Source organism: Poeciliopsis prolifica, unplaced genomic scaffold (assembly GCF_027474105.1).
Source record: "Poeciliopsis prolifica strain line A6 unplaced genomic scaffold, Auburn_PproV2 SCAFFOLD015, whole genome shotgun sequence".
Lineage (NCBI taxonomy): Eukaryota > Metazoa > Chordata > Actinopteri > Cyprinodontiformes > Poeciliidae > Poeciliopsis > Poeciliopsis prolifica.
Genome location: NW_026562390.1, coordinates 6,987,766 through 7,001,139, shown reverse-complemented (window position 1 = coordinate 7,001,139; position 13,374 = coordinate 6,987,766). Strand labels below are relative to the sequence as shown.

Here is a 13,374-nt window from a genome sequence, read left to right as displayed (position 1 = left end):
TTTTATTTTTATTAATTTCATTATAATTACTACTTAATTTGTTTATAAAATTATATTTTTCTATTTGAAGTTCAAATATTCTAAAATATTAGTCCATTACCTCCAAGTAATAATGTGTGGGTTGCTGCATTCTAACAATGCCCAAGCATTGTGTCATCTATTTAAACATAAAACCTGGATTTCACAACACAAAAACTGTATGGCTACATAGGAGTGGTAAAATAAAGTTTATATTAATTACTGTTCCTGAAAAGAGATTTGTCACACGAAGTTCAGTCCACTAGAGGGCAGTGCAGTTACACCTAACAGCTCTTTATTCTTATTTCTCTCAGCTAAATAATAAAAATATTTTACTCTCCTAAACAACGCAATGCCTATTTTCAGTATCTTTGTAAGGTTAATTAAAAAACAATAGGATGCCTTCCTACTTTGATCGCTGCATTGTATTTAAACAGCTGCTGTCAATAATTGAAGCAAAGCAAACAGGAGGATTCTCAGACAGAACATTGAGTGTCGTCAAATTACTTTTGCTTTTTTTAAGACATTCAAGTGATGCTCAACATTTAGTCTGTCCAAACATAAAGAGAAAAGAAAGGAAACTGGACGAAAAAAGTAACGGAGGGATAACATTCATTCACCAATAGGTCAGTAAGCCAACATAGATATTAGTTGTACTACTGTCTGTAAGTTTTCTAGCCTTTCACTTGAGTACTTTCTTTTTATAATATATTTTCAATACACAAAGTCTCCACTTTTAATCTGCTTGTTTTCAAAACATCCCCTTATCTAAAGATCACTGTCTCATCTGTGCTTTCATCGTCTCATTTTCTGTTTATGGCAAGAGGACAAAAGAGACTAAAAAGACATTGTCATCATTTAAATTGATGTGTCCATATTTTATGGTGTGGACTATTTATTCTGAAATGAACAAATAATTAATTTTAGAGCAGTCATAGCCAATTAATTAGTAATCAGAAAGGTAAAATTTTTACAGTTGAAATTATTTATACATACAGTTCCAACCGGAAGTTTGCCAAAACTGCATAAAACAAAACACAACCTTTACCTCACTGTCTGATATTAAATCAGAGTAAATACTTCATGTTTTGGGTCAGTTAGAATTACCAACGTAATTTATTTCATAATGTTAGACATATATTTTTGCGTTTCTTTTCAACTATGTCTTTTATCAAAGTCAGTAATATATATTATTGTAACATTTGCAAATCATTACATTAATCAGAGACAGACTTATACTGGGGTATAGGTACTTCTTTATTTCAAGTACAGTCAAAAACCACCAAAAGTATGTAAATGTTTAGATAAATCCATGCATCACATTTTCTAAAGTCAACTTTACAACACAAGGAAATAAATACCTAATTCCAGAAATATCTCCAAATACAACACAATGTTTTTGTTAGTCGACAATACATGTTTAGATGTAGTTATCTATTGTTATAAAGATAATACAAATCAAAGAATATCAGATTAGCCAATGTATGGAAAAACGTATTTCTCTAAAACAAAAGAACATATATAGATAGTCAAGGCATACTCCAAAAATGTCTCATTCAAAGTACTTTTTTCTTGTAAAACTGAATATCGGTGCACTATTAAATGGTGATATTGTTTTCTATTGTTCCTCTGTGTTTCTTTTGGAAGCAATACCTTAACCTTTTAGTAAACTCTTTTTTTTTTCCTTTTTCCTATTTCTTTGTTTCTTCAATCTGCTCCACCTCGCTGGACTCATCCACAACCTTCCCATTGATCATCGTCTGAGTCACCACCTTCACAATCTTTCGGGTGCGAACATCTGGCTCCTCTGCACAGAAAAGAGATTATTTTCAATCAGGTGAGTTTTGCGTTGCTTTTTTAAACAAATTCACTAAAAAGACACATGGACTATGTTTCTTGAAATCATCAGATTCAAATGACAGCTAAACAAAAAGAAAAACATTTCTGGCTGAGGAGATAGAGAGGACGATGGCGTGAGTTTATGTCGACTTCTGATATATTTCTAGTGGGACTTTTGACATAAAACTTGCACCAGATGTTGGGAAAAGTAATAATTCACAGAACAAAGTGTAAAACACATCAAGAAAAATATGTAAAAAGACAAAAGAAGCCAATTAACAAGTTGAAATCTGTGATTACTTAGAAAACAATCTTGCTGTTAAAGTGCAAGTGTCCTGATGCAGGAGATGTCTGGAAGTTGCCAAAAAGGCTTTTCTAAAGCATATTGAATACTTTTAAAATGTATTTCCCTTGTCATTACACTTATAAAAAAAGTTTAATGTCAACTGTATCATTAGACACATTTTTCCTGCAAAGATTTTACTGATATAACTGAAATGAGAATAAAGTAAAAAAAATGAGTATCATGCAAGGAGAACAATATGCTGAGCAACAAATCAAACATTATGACTACTTAATATTACCTCTCTTAAGTATTTGTAATCCCTTCTAATCCTCTATATTTCAATAACATTTGGACTATTTAGCTAACCCCTAAGAAACCTCGGTATTTTTGTTTTTCTTCTCAGTCAAATGATTTTTGAAGCTGCCCCCTATTTGCTAACCCATCAGCATGAGTAAGTCAAATTAAAACACAGTTACAACAATGGGATAAATCCTGCCCCACCCACAGTTGTTGCTTCAGGAGCTGAGCTGCTCACTGTGTTTACTTGTTTGCAGTTTCATGTTTGTTCCTGTGCCTCTTGGGTGTGTTATATGTTCTGCCCCAGATACAATATCTATCTATCCATCCATGTTGTATACCCATGTAATCCGGCTAGGGGCTGTAATTATCTGTATGCTGAAGAATTCATTTTCTTCTTGTTTATTCATCTCATATGTCTTTGTTACCAAATCCTCCCGAGGGAATTTCCTTTTTACTTCTCCCCATTCTTCGTAAATATATACATTTTAGCCAAGATCAGTTAAGCTTTTTGACTCTTTATGTCAAACCCTTTTTGTGTTTGGTAACACTGGCCAGTACCTGCTGATCTGATCTCGAATTTCTTACCTTATTCTCTTCAAATTGATCTGATTTGCTCTACAAGAAAATAAATCTAGCAAACATGCAAAAAAGGAAGAAACCAAGGACTTACTTTTTGGTGGAGCAATAACTTCTTTGACTCTGAGGGGGAGAAATAAAACTATTTAGGATCACACAAAATAAGGTAAAGAAGACATGTGTGGGTATTTAGGACCTGTCTTATATTTCTGGTTATTTCCATGAACGTTCAACTATTTCAATTTTAAAGATAAAGCTTCCAAGTCTAACATTAACAAGCACTGATTTATTCTATCTTTGAAGATTGAAAATATTTTCATTCCACCCACTTACCATACTGCAGTTTTTCAGTTTTTGTTGTTTCATGCCTGAGTTTTTAGAAATAAAACGGTGCCTTTTCATTTAATACATTGTAAAATGGTAACAGTGTGTCAATTCAGTCTCAATTTGACAATCAATAATTTGGAAATTCTTGAACTCTTGGAAGATTCATCTCTGTGAACAACAATGGCAACACATATGGAATACAAAACAGGGTTACAAATAGATAAGGGGCAATTTGACTCAAAGGCAGAATATATTATTTGAAATATCATAGATTGGTGCCATCTGAGCAATAGGTACATTTTTATCTGAAGGACGTGATAATAAATGAGGAAGTATGAATACACTGTGAATCACTGCTACTTTACATTTAAATTACACCAAAGTATTCTGTTTTCTTGATCTGTCGTGATGACAGCTGACTTTCCCATGTTATTAGTGTAAACTCTATTTAAAGCAACACTGTTTTCAAACATGGGGTGGGGTAGGTCCTCACATGAACGAGTGTTTGCTCTTTGGCCGACTATACAGTCAGTCAGTAAGGAGCGGTGTTGTGTCTTCACATAAAATTGCAAACATGGGAATATGTCTCCAAAGGAATCCCTGCAGCTTAAAAATGGAGTCTGTACATCAGAAAGTGATTTATTGGTCCATGTATCATTAAGGAACCTATACAACTGGTACCAGACAAAGCAAAACAAGAAATACCCAGACTAAATTGTGATCCATGAGAAAACAATGTGTGCAACCATGCAACTCAACTGCAAGGTGGGTCACAGATGAGCCAGAAAGAGACAACAAAATTAAGTTAATATCTTTTCTTGCCAGAGTTTGTAACTTGATTAATTAGCAAAATAATCTAAGCAATAATATAACTTTTCTCGTAAGCCTGAAGCCTGAAAAGCTTTGTTAGCATCATTACTCACGTTTCCTCTCCCTCCAACAGGCGCCTATAGGTCGCGATCTCCATTTCCAGGTTCTGCTTGATGCGGAGAAGCTGCTCGTAGTCGGTCTTGGTGCGCTGCATGTCCAGCCTGAGCTGGGACAGGTCGTCCTCCATCTGGCTCAGGGTGACCTGCAGCCGCTCCATCTCAGAAGAATACTTCTGACCCGTCTCAGCTAGGTTTCCCTCCAGAGCTGCTACCTGGGGGAAAAAAGTGAAAATAACAGATTACACTGTGAATGTCAGCTAAAACAAGCTCTTATTTATGCCACTGAAAGCTTTGTCATATACAACGCATCAAGAATGAGATTTATTAAAATTGAATTAGATTATTGTAAGAATGTAAAAGGCAGAAATTACTGATATGATGTTATTCTTCAAGCTTAGAAGGGTTCCTCTGACAGGCAAAGGGAAAATCTCTACACACAAATACTGTAGGCTAAACTACATTCATATTTTCCACATTTTCCCAAAGTCCACTTCTAAATGTTCTCATGAGTCCATCCTGAAAGGGAAATCTTCTAAGAATGGATCCAAGAAACCACTGACCCAGCAAGTTTGCATACTGAATCCAGAAAGTTTTTTGGTTGATTGCTGAATCTCTAATTCTGCTGTGTTAAATGATCTGTTGGTGCCCATTATAAGTTTCAACTGTTTCCTGTACAGTTTGTACAAAGTTTAAGGCTCCATGTTCTCTATTCGCTATAAAGATGATCTCAGTTTCATTCTATGAATTACGTAAGTGGTGTTACTCTTTGTATTAGCACCTCTTACTAAAGCGTTTCAGAGCTACATTGATTAGGTTTGTTTTCTTTTGTTTCTTTTAGTTTCAGTTTATCTACTGAGTTAGTGGTTTCCTATCTTATCATCTATACTATTACAAGTGTCTAGATAAGAGGAAATGAAGTTTCAAGTATGTGTCTCACTATAGATGCACTTTCATTTCATACAGGTGTGAAATCGGCAGAACTCTGCTGCATCAGAACAAGGTTGTTTTCTTTTTTTATAATGTCACCGTCACTGATTCATTTTCACATTTACAGATCAACTAACTGCCTGTGAATCACATTGCAATGCTATGAGTGAAGTAGTTAAGTTATTAAGTTGTCATTATTAAGTATTAAATTTATTTCTGGTGCTGATTTTAAATAATTTGTATATACTGAAGAATATCCCGAGATCTCAATGTGTGTTCTTTATTTTCAGTGAAATAAAGGCAATTCATTCAAAGAACTGCCCAGTCCTCAAGTTGATTGAGAGATGAATTTAATCTAAAATTTAATGCAGTTTAACTTCACCGAATATCAAAAGTATCAATTAACTGAAACATAAGGTTGCAGTAATGGAGTGTGTTTAAAATATTGCATGTATAAAAAGCTTTAGTGTTATCACCATAGTACAGTGTTTTGGAGTTGGATGATTCAGAGTGGCTGATGAAAGCTAAGGATCTGTCGACTGCTCCAGTTGCATCAGAAGGTGTTTTGCTCTGGTAATTTAGCCACAAGAATGTCTCCTACATCTAAAATAGCTTCTCCAAGAAACAATCAGCAGATTCCTGTGAACTGATGACACTTTGGTAGCCAAAGCAAATACACCAACCTCAAAAACAATTAGCCGCCTCAGCGTTGTACGTAACCCCATACTATTCAACAACTGAATCCCACGTGCTGTTGCATGTCAATATGGGAGAACATGTTCACTGTCAGCATGGGATTATAAGGGGAAAAAAACAAAATGCGAAAAAACATGACTGTCGAGTGCTACAGCTTGGAAAGGTATGAAGGATGCAACAAAGAAAAAACATGTCTGGTTGAGCCTGAAGGTTGATTCCTTTAAAGATTTTCTTTGTAATAGCTCCCTCTCATAAAACTAGCCTCTCTTTTACGTTAGTGTGGTTTTGGTCAAGGTTAACACATATAACCGTAATCTTAGAGTCCAGGCTGCAGTGTTTGCTTTGCTTTATTTACATAAGTTGATGTTTGTACAGCTACAGAAGAGGGGATTTGACTCTGATCATTTTCACCTTACTTTCTCCTTTTTCCCCTCTTTTATCTGCATCTCCTCAAGACTTATGAGGAGATGCAGACTAACTAAACACTCCACATCATGTTGGATTGTCCATTCTGTCTGACCTCTTCATTCCAGCAGCAGCAGTTCACCTGTTTGTGCAGACTGTCCAGCTCCACCTCCAGTGTCTGCAGGAAGCGATGCCTCTCAGTCAGCTCTCCCTGGGCTCCTCTTAAGGCCTCGTTGCTCTCCTTAACCTCATTTTGCACCGTCTCCACCTGCACAAATGACGTGTTTCAATTGTGACCCTCTGCCCTTTTAAATCTGTATATTGTGGATATAAACTGAAGAGTGCTTTGAATTGTCCCACACCTTCCTGCGGTACCACTGCTCTGCTTGGTCCTTATTTTTCTTGACGATTCCCTCATACTGAGAGCGCAGCTCGGACAGAATGGTACCCAGCTCCGGTCCGCTGGTAGGGTCCACCTCCACGTTCACTTCATCCCTGGCAATGCGAGACCTCACCTGCTCCAGTTCCTTCAGGGGCATAAATATTAGCACACTTTGTGTTTGCACTGTCATACTGTGACCATGTGTTTCAAACATGTTTTACATCTGTGCAAACATGTTTAATAAAATGGAGAGCAGTTCCTGTGAAACTAAAACTCCAAGTTGCAGAGTAGATTTTCATTATTTAGAAGTCCCTCATTAATATTGGATTGGACCAAGCTCATCTTACCACCGGCTTTTCTTCTTGCCCTCTTTTATTCCTGCTGAGGTGTACTCATCACATACATATAGGCATACCATGCCTCAAAAACTTCTTCAACTCTTTACATTCTGTGATGTTACAAGCATAAAAGATGTTGTCTAAGGATTTTATGTAACAGAACAACAAGAAATAGATCATAATTGTAAAGTGCAAGTTTGACGATTCCTGTTTGAAAAAAAAAATCCATAAAGAATGGTGCATGTTTGCATTGAAGGGGTATAAATATTTTTAAGATATTGTGGGCTAAAAGGTTTTACAACTAAGGACATTTTCCTATAAACAAGTAATCAACCGTAGACATACAACACAATATGAAATGCAATACTTTGTAATTATTATTAATATAAAAATTGTCAAAATGTAGAATTCCAAGCAGACCCATCCTGTTTTAGCAAAATTAAGAAGCTAATTTGAAGTTGATGTCTGTAAAGTTAAAATGAATTAAAATAGTATGGCAAGTTTTGAAGGCTTGCCAGGACAAAAGTCAATCCTTTCTAAAAAAAATAATCTGGCATTTAATCTCAGTTCTGCAAAGTGGAAACTTGTTTAAATAGTTCTGAAACATTCTTCTGAAGTCAAATTGCACTAAATAAAATCTGTTCTGACCAAATCTATTGTTAGAAAAACCTAAAAGTAGCACAAACACCTTTTGTGTCAAGCATGGAGTGATAATTTAGGCTTGCTTTGTAGAGTATTTTACCCATATCTTACTGCATATTATATTATATTTAAACTTGAGGGAAAAGGAAGTGAGGAATGTTCAATGGAAAGTTCTTCACACTCTTTAAAAACAAAGTAAAATGAAGTACAGATTACAAAATGGGGATGGGTTGTAGATCAGTGTATCATTCAGTGGAAGCAGGGTAAGCTTATCTTCTTCTGAGGCCACTTTGCATCAGCTGATTTCATCTGAAGTGCATTTCTGGAGGAATCAGATCTGCTTGCCTTTTGTCCACAGTAACCAGAGTTCCACCTCAGTTTGGCTCCACAAAAACTACTTAGACCACTAAATTGGGTCAGGCTTGTATCAAACAATGTGCTGCCTGTGGGTTCAGGTGCTACAATGAAAGACAGCTAGGGGAAAACAGGATAGCACAAATGTGGGGTAAACGCTGCCAAATAGGTGGCTGAAATAACTGCAGTTCACGTGAATCTGGAGAAAGACGAGGAGAGAACAGGCGAAGATGTCTTACTTACCTCCTCGTGGTTTTTCTTGAGGAAATAAAGCTCCTCTTTGAGGCTGTCCAAGTCTCCTCTCAGAGATGCAATAATCTGCTCGTGGTCAGTCTTAGCCTTCTTCAGGGCAATGCAGTCTCTCTCCACAGATTGACACATCACCAGTTCAGTTTCCCATCTTCCAAAGTTTAGGAAAGTGGACAAAAATGGTCAGCAGAACATTAATTTGAATATGCAAAAAGAAACCTCTACTGTTTGAAACAGAAAGTTATTGCTAAAGCTGCACAAAGTAGAAGAACTGTATATCCTGACAACCAGACATTGTGTCTAATTTTCTGGAAATTAATAACACAGAATTGACGAAACTAATATCTATAACTTACAGACAGAGCTCTTACATGTGTCTACATGTAGTTTCCTTGGTTATATTCTGTTATTGATGCAAAAGAAACCTAAATTACCAGAGAGCTCTTTACACAGTGAGGTCAAGATCTTAAAATAGAAAAAAAACAAAGTGCATGAAATTGTATTTTTCATAGAAGCGCTTTGCTAATAACAGTACAGGTTCCTCACATATTTTTTCTCTGTTGTCAGAGAACATCAGGTCCCTCAAGGTGACATAATTATATATTATTACAACATATCTGCAACAAATTGTATGTTGAAGGATTGTGAGTCTCCTATTTCCTTTAGACATGCCCTGACCTAAGTAATTATTGCAAATATCTACCTTGGTGTCAGTTTTCTGCAGGAACCAAAATGAATACTCTAAAAAAAATGTATTTCCCCCATTTCTGCTTTTGTCTTTCTTAGATATTTCAAATCTCCAAACAAAATTTGATATCAATGACAACCTAAGTAAAAACAGAGTGGTCCTATGAAAACACAATTCAACCTTTGTTTAATCAAGAATTAACTGTTAACCGCATTTTTTCATCAGTCACATTCAGGGCTGATCATTGACAGACCAGTAGCATCAACAAAGCAGGTAAATGTTAGCATGGAGGCTAAAGATCTCAAAATCAACACATCATGTCCCAAACTAAAGAAATTCAAAGATTACATGGAACCATTGTCAGTCTGTGTGAGAGTAGTTGCCCAATTAAAATCAATCCAAAAGAACTCCTTCAGCATAACAGACCTCAAGGTCAACATTTCCAACGTTTTCAGCCACACATGGTGACTGAAAGTCATTGGTCAGCAACCTCACCAATGACTTTGGAGCGAGAAGTCAGCCTTTATGCTGACTGAGATGTTTTGACCGTAAACAAGCAATTCAAGCATCCAATGTGGAAAACAAACAACGATGTGAGGAACGTGATATTTTCCACTTGTTCGTTGCTAGTTATTGTGCATGCTTAATGACAGTTAAAGGCAGAAACAGATTGTAATGGATCAGATTTTAACCACAACAGATCAAGTCAAGATTGGGGGAAAAAATAATTCTCCATTTGCTCAGGTTATCTTTGTATAAAATTAAGAATTATTTAATTATCTAAAATATTAAAATGTGACAAAAAATAAATGTACGCAAAAAAGGGGACAAATACTTTTGCACTGCGTCATGAGTAAGTATAAATTGGGTCATTTTCAGTGTTTTAAGCTGATCATGTTTATTTTCCCCCTTTTATTGGGTTATCAACATGTGATTCTGATATTTTCCAGACCAATTCTCCATTAAGGGTTGAACATCTAAGACAAAGGCTCTGATAGAATAAGACCCAGGTTTGATTTAACAAGTTTTATCACATGAAAGACAAACAATTTGCTTTTCGTGATGTAATCTTTAACCACTCACTTGATTCTGAAGTCATCAGCGGCCAGTTTAGCGTTATCGATCTCTAACATGAGACGTGCATTTTCCAGGGTCTTCTTCCGCACCTGATTAATATTAACAGAGGTTAAACACAGCTCATCCAATCCCAGCGTGAAGACTATATCCCTTCATTCTTCTGGTTTCTGTTTATGTTTTATGACCTTATAAAGACTCATGCATAGCAGGGTAACTTAGTAACACTCAGCAGTCTGATTTAGTTACACAGCTTACAGTAAAATAGATTATTTTCAGGGATAGAATTATGGAATTTTCAAAAATATATGACAATCTGCAGAGTGCTTAATTTAAGTTTTAAATCATACATAAAATGCACATTTCAAGAAAATATCAAGTGGTTAATACAGGTCAGTAATCACACCATGACAATACAAAAATATTGTTATAATGCTATATTTATCTTTAATTTTTAAGCTATTTGAAGAATCAAATATTGTTTTGAGAATATAAAGTGAAAAAAAGTAAAAACATTTCAAAGTTACAAAATACGGTCAAGTAATAAGGTATGAAAATAAGTTTCAACTTCTTTTCTAATCATTTGAGAGGGAAATGCCTGCTGATCCTCATAGACTAGGAAATGGCTGCAAGTTTTCCTACAGGAAAATCATTATAAAGAGACAACTCCAGGTTTGTGATTTTGTAATAAAAAACTTATTTAAGGGTTTTTGCACATTTACCAGTGGTGCCTACTACTGTTTCCTAAGCACCTCACAACTGCTATAATGAATGTTTTGTTTCTATAAAATTATGAAATAAAACAAATTATTTTGACCATTGTAGAATGATATATGTTAGTTAAAGGTGATTGGAAAGCCCTTCATGCCCACCTCTTGCTCAACAGCATGTGCCTGGGCCATCATTGAATCAAGGTCATGACCTTTGGGGATGCGCTCAATCATCAGCTGTTTGATCTTCATCTCCAGGTCGGCGTTGGAGCGCTCCAGTGAGCGCACCTTAAAGAAACAAAGAGAAAGGAAGTGCTTCGGATTACATCGAGCTGGATCCTTTCCCATTTCCTGTAACCTGACAATGCTGTTCTCTTATACGCTTCATACCTTATCCAGGTAGTTGGCCAGACGGCTGTTGAGACTCTGCATGGCCTCCTTCTCATTGGTGCTGTTACCGTGCAGTCCGTTCAGCTGGAGGCTCATTGGTCCGTTGAGATCTTGGCCGATGGAGGCTGAGCGGGTCAGCGGGCTGGCTGCAGCAAAAGAGACGGACGCCCTGGACCGTGCACGGCCCGTGTCCATCAGAGAACGACTGGAAAACGAGGGACGGTTCATGGAGAAGCTTCTCACAGAGATGCTAGAGGCCATGACGGTCAGCTGTGAGAGCAGAGGACATGAGGTCAAGCTCTTGTTGCACTGATAGCATGTTTCCTATTCATTTGATTGTTCACTGAGTGGTAAGCAGCCAAACCCTGTGCAGTGCACAGTAAGCGCTGTAAGAAAAAGTGGCTATCAGAAGGCTAGATGGTTCTGATTCTGTTACATTAAGAAGATGTTTTGCCTTTTAAATGGATCAAGACTGCATTTGTAAAAAAAAATAGAAATCTAAGTAAAGGATTTGTTTCCATCTCTGATGGCTTTAATGGGTTCACATTTAAAAAGTAATCATTACGAAAACAGACCAGTTTAAATGTCAGTCTGAAGGACCTTTTAAGACATTTAAGTTGTTTAAAGCTACCCTTACACTGTATCTAGTTTCAGAAAAAGCCCTTAAGCAAATGGACTGCAGTGGCCGGCGCTTGGCCGGCCTTTTTTTAAAGGAAACACAAGTTCCATTAAAAATCAGTTGAATCCAGTGGGTGATTCAACTGATCGCCCACTGATGATGAAAGAAGCTTTGCAGTGAGTGGATTTACAGGCAGCCTGCAGCCATTCAGGCTAACCACCTGCATCGGAGAGACGGACGACTTTATGGTCAGAGCCACTTCAGCGCGTTATTCTCAGCTGTGTGCAAATTCAGCTTCGACTCCAGCCATCATGAAATCAAAATGTAAATGAGCACAGCTTGGCTCTGAGTCAAAGAAGAGCCTCTCAGGACTTGCTGAGGACACTTTTGCAGCCTTTCACTGCGCTAATAAGATTTGTGGTGAATTTACAAGAAGAATAAAAAGAAGAGAGAATCTAATGTTTTGTTTTTTAATGCTTAATCCTCAGATTTGATCTGCTCTTAAACAGGTGTTCACATTACTTCCTGTACATAGAGCATGACTAACAGTTGTTTGGATGTGAAACAGTGTGCAAGGCAGCATATCTCCGTCCCTGTGTATGTGTGTCTGTATTGTGCAGGGCTTCAGTGGCTGATTTGCGGTCAAGTGAACCTCTCCGTGTCTCTGTCACTTGATCCTCGCAACACCGTTCCCACAACACCACAAAGGACCCACAGCGGGAGACAGGCAGCCCTTGTTCAGATAAAAGATTGAACTCGGGAAAATGATCTAGAAAATATTCAGAGAAAATTCCACCTGGACAAGGAGACACTTTGTTCTGCAGGAAATGAACTGTCATTTCAGTTTTCATATCAGCTCCCTAGCAACTGACAGGAAGCTGGGATGATAGCTCTGAATGGAACTGAACAGGAAAACTAACCTAATTAATTTGCACAGGTTGTTTTTTTTACAATATTTTCCTTATACTATTACATTGAATTGTGTCTAAAATATGTTTTTAAACAATTTCTTGATTCACTACCAATCTTTAAAAAATACTTTTACATGATTATTGTCTATCATATTACTTGATAAACTACAACAAAAGTAGTAGTTTTGAACATGTTTTCTTCTTACCAGGTTTTACTTCAGATGGAGTGAAGCTGTGATCCAGAAGGATGCAGGAGACTCTGTGTTGCTGATACCACCACAGGTGAGCCTATAAGCAGGTGTACAGGAAGTGGGAGGAGTTATTCTTTCAGCTCCACCTGAATCATGACTCTATGCTTTTTGAATAGAAAAATGTTTAATGTTACGGTAGCACTATAGCGCTACACAATAGAGGATGTAGAAATAGTATCAAGAATTGTATCTCTTTTTGAGGAGATAATATGCACAGATTATCTCCTCAAATGGATGATATTCAATATATTAACTAGGAAAAAGAAAAAGGATTAGCATCAAGGTAGTTGTTAAAAGGCAAGCACCGAAATGGAGTGTTTTCCAGATGGAGCTTTGTGCTAATTTGTACTAAGGTTTTGTTTAATATACATGAACCTGAGATATTTTCCACATTTCCATTAATAGCAGAATCTCATCAAGTTTTAAAAAGGACATAATCCCAACACGTTTCAACAGACACTCA

The 13,374-nt window shown here is 36.7% G+C and overlaps 1 protein-coding gene across 1 annotated transcript; it reads right to left on the bottom strand.

Annotated features, from left to right (window-relative positions):
- Positions 1 to 1,251: 1,251 nt before the first annotated feature.
- Positions 1,252 to 12,934, bottom strand: si:ch211-243g18.2 (uncharacterized protein LOC559906 homolog). Its single transcript, XM_055040540.1, has 10 exons — positions 12,867 to 12,934; positions 11,131 to 11,400; positions 10,903 to 11,028; positions 10,040 to 10,122; positions 8,263 to 8,419; positions 6,666 to 6,830; positions 6,446 to 6,571; positions 4,270 to 4,487; positions 3,114 to 3,142; positions 1,252 to 1,825 (listed from the first exon to the last, which is right to left on the bottom strand). The coding sequence occupies exons 2-10, from the start codon at positions 11,389 to 11,391 to the stop codon at positions 1,710 to 1,712; spliced, it is 1,281 nt and encodes a 426-aa protein (XP_054896515.1). The 5' UTR covers positions 11,392 to 11,400; positions 12,867 to 12,934; the 3' UTR covers positions 1,252 to 1,709.
- Between the last annotated feature and the right edge of the window lie 440 nt (positions 12,935 to 13,374).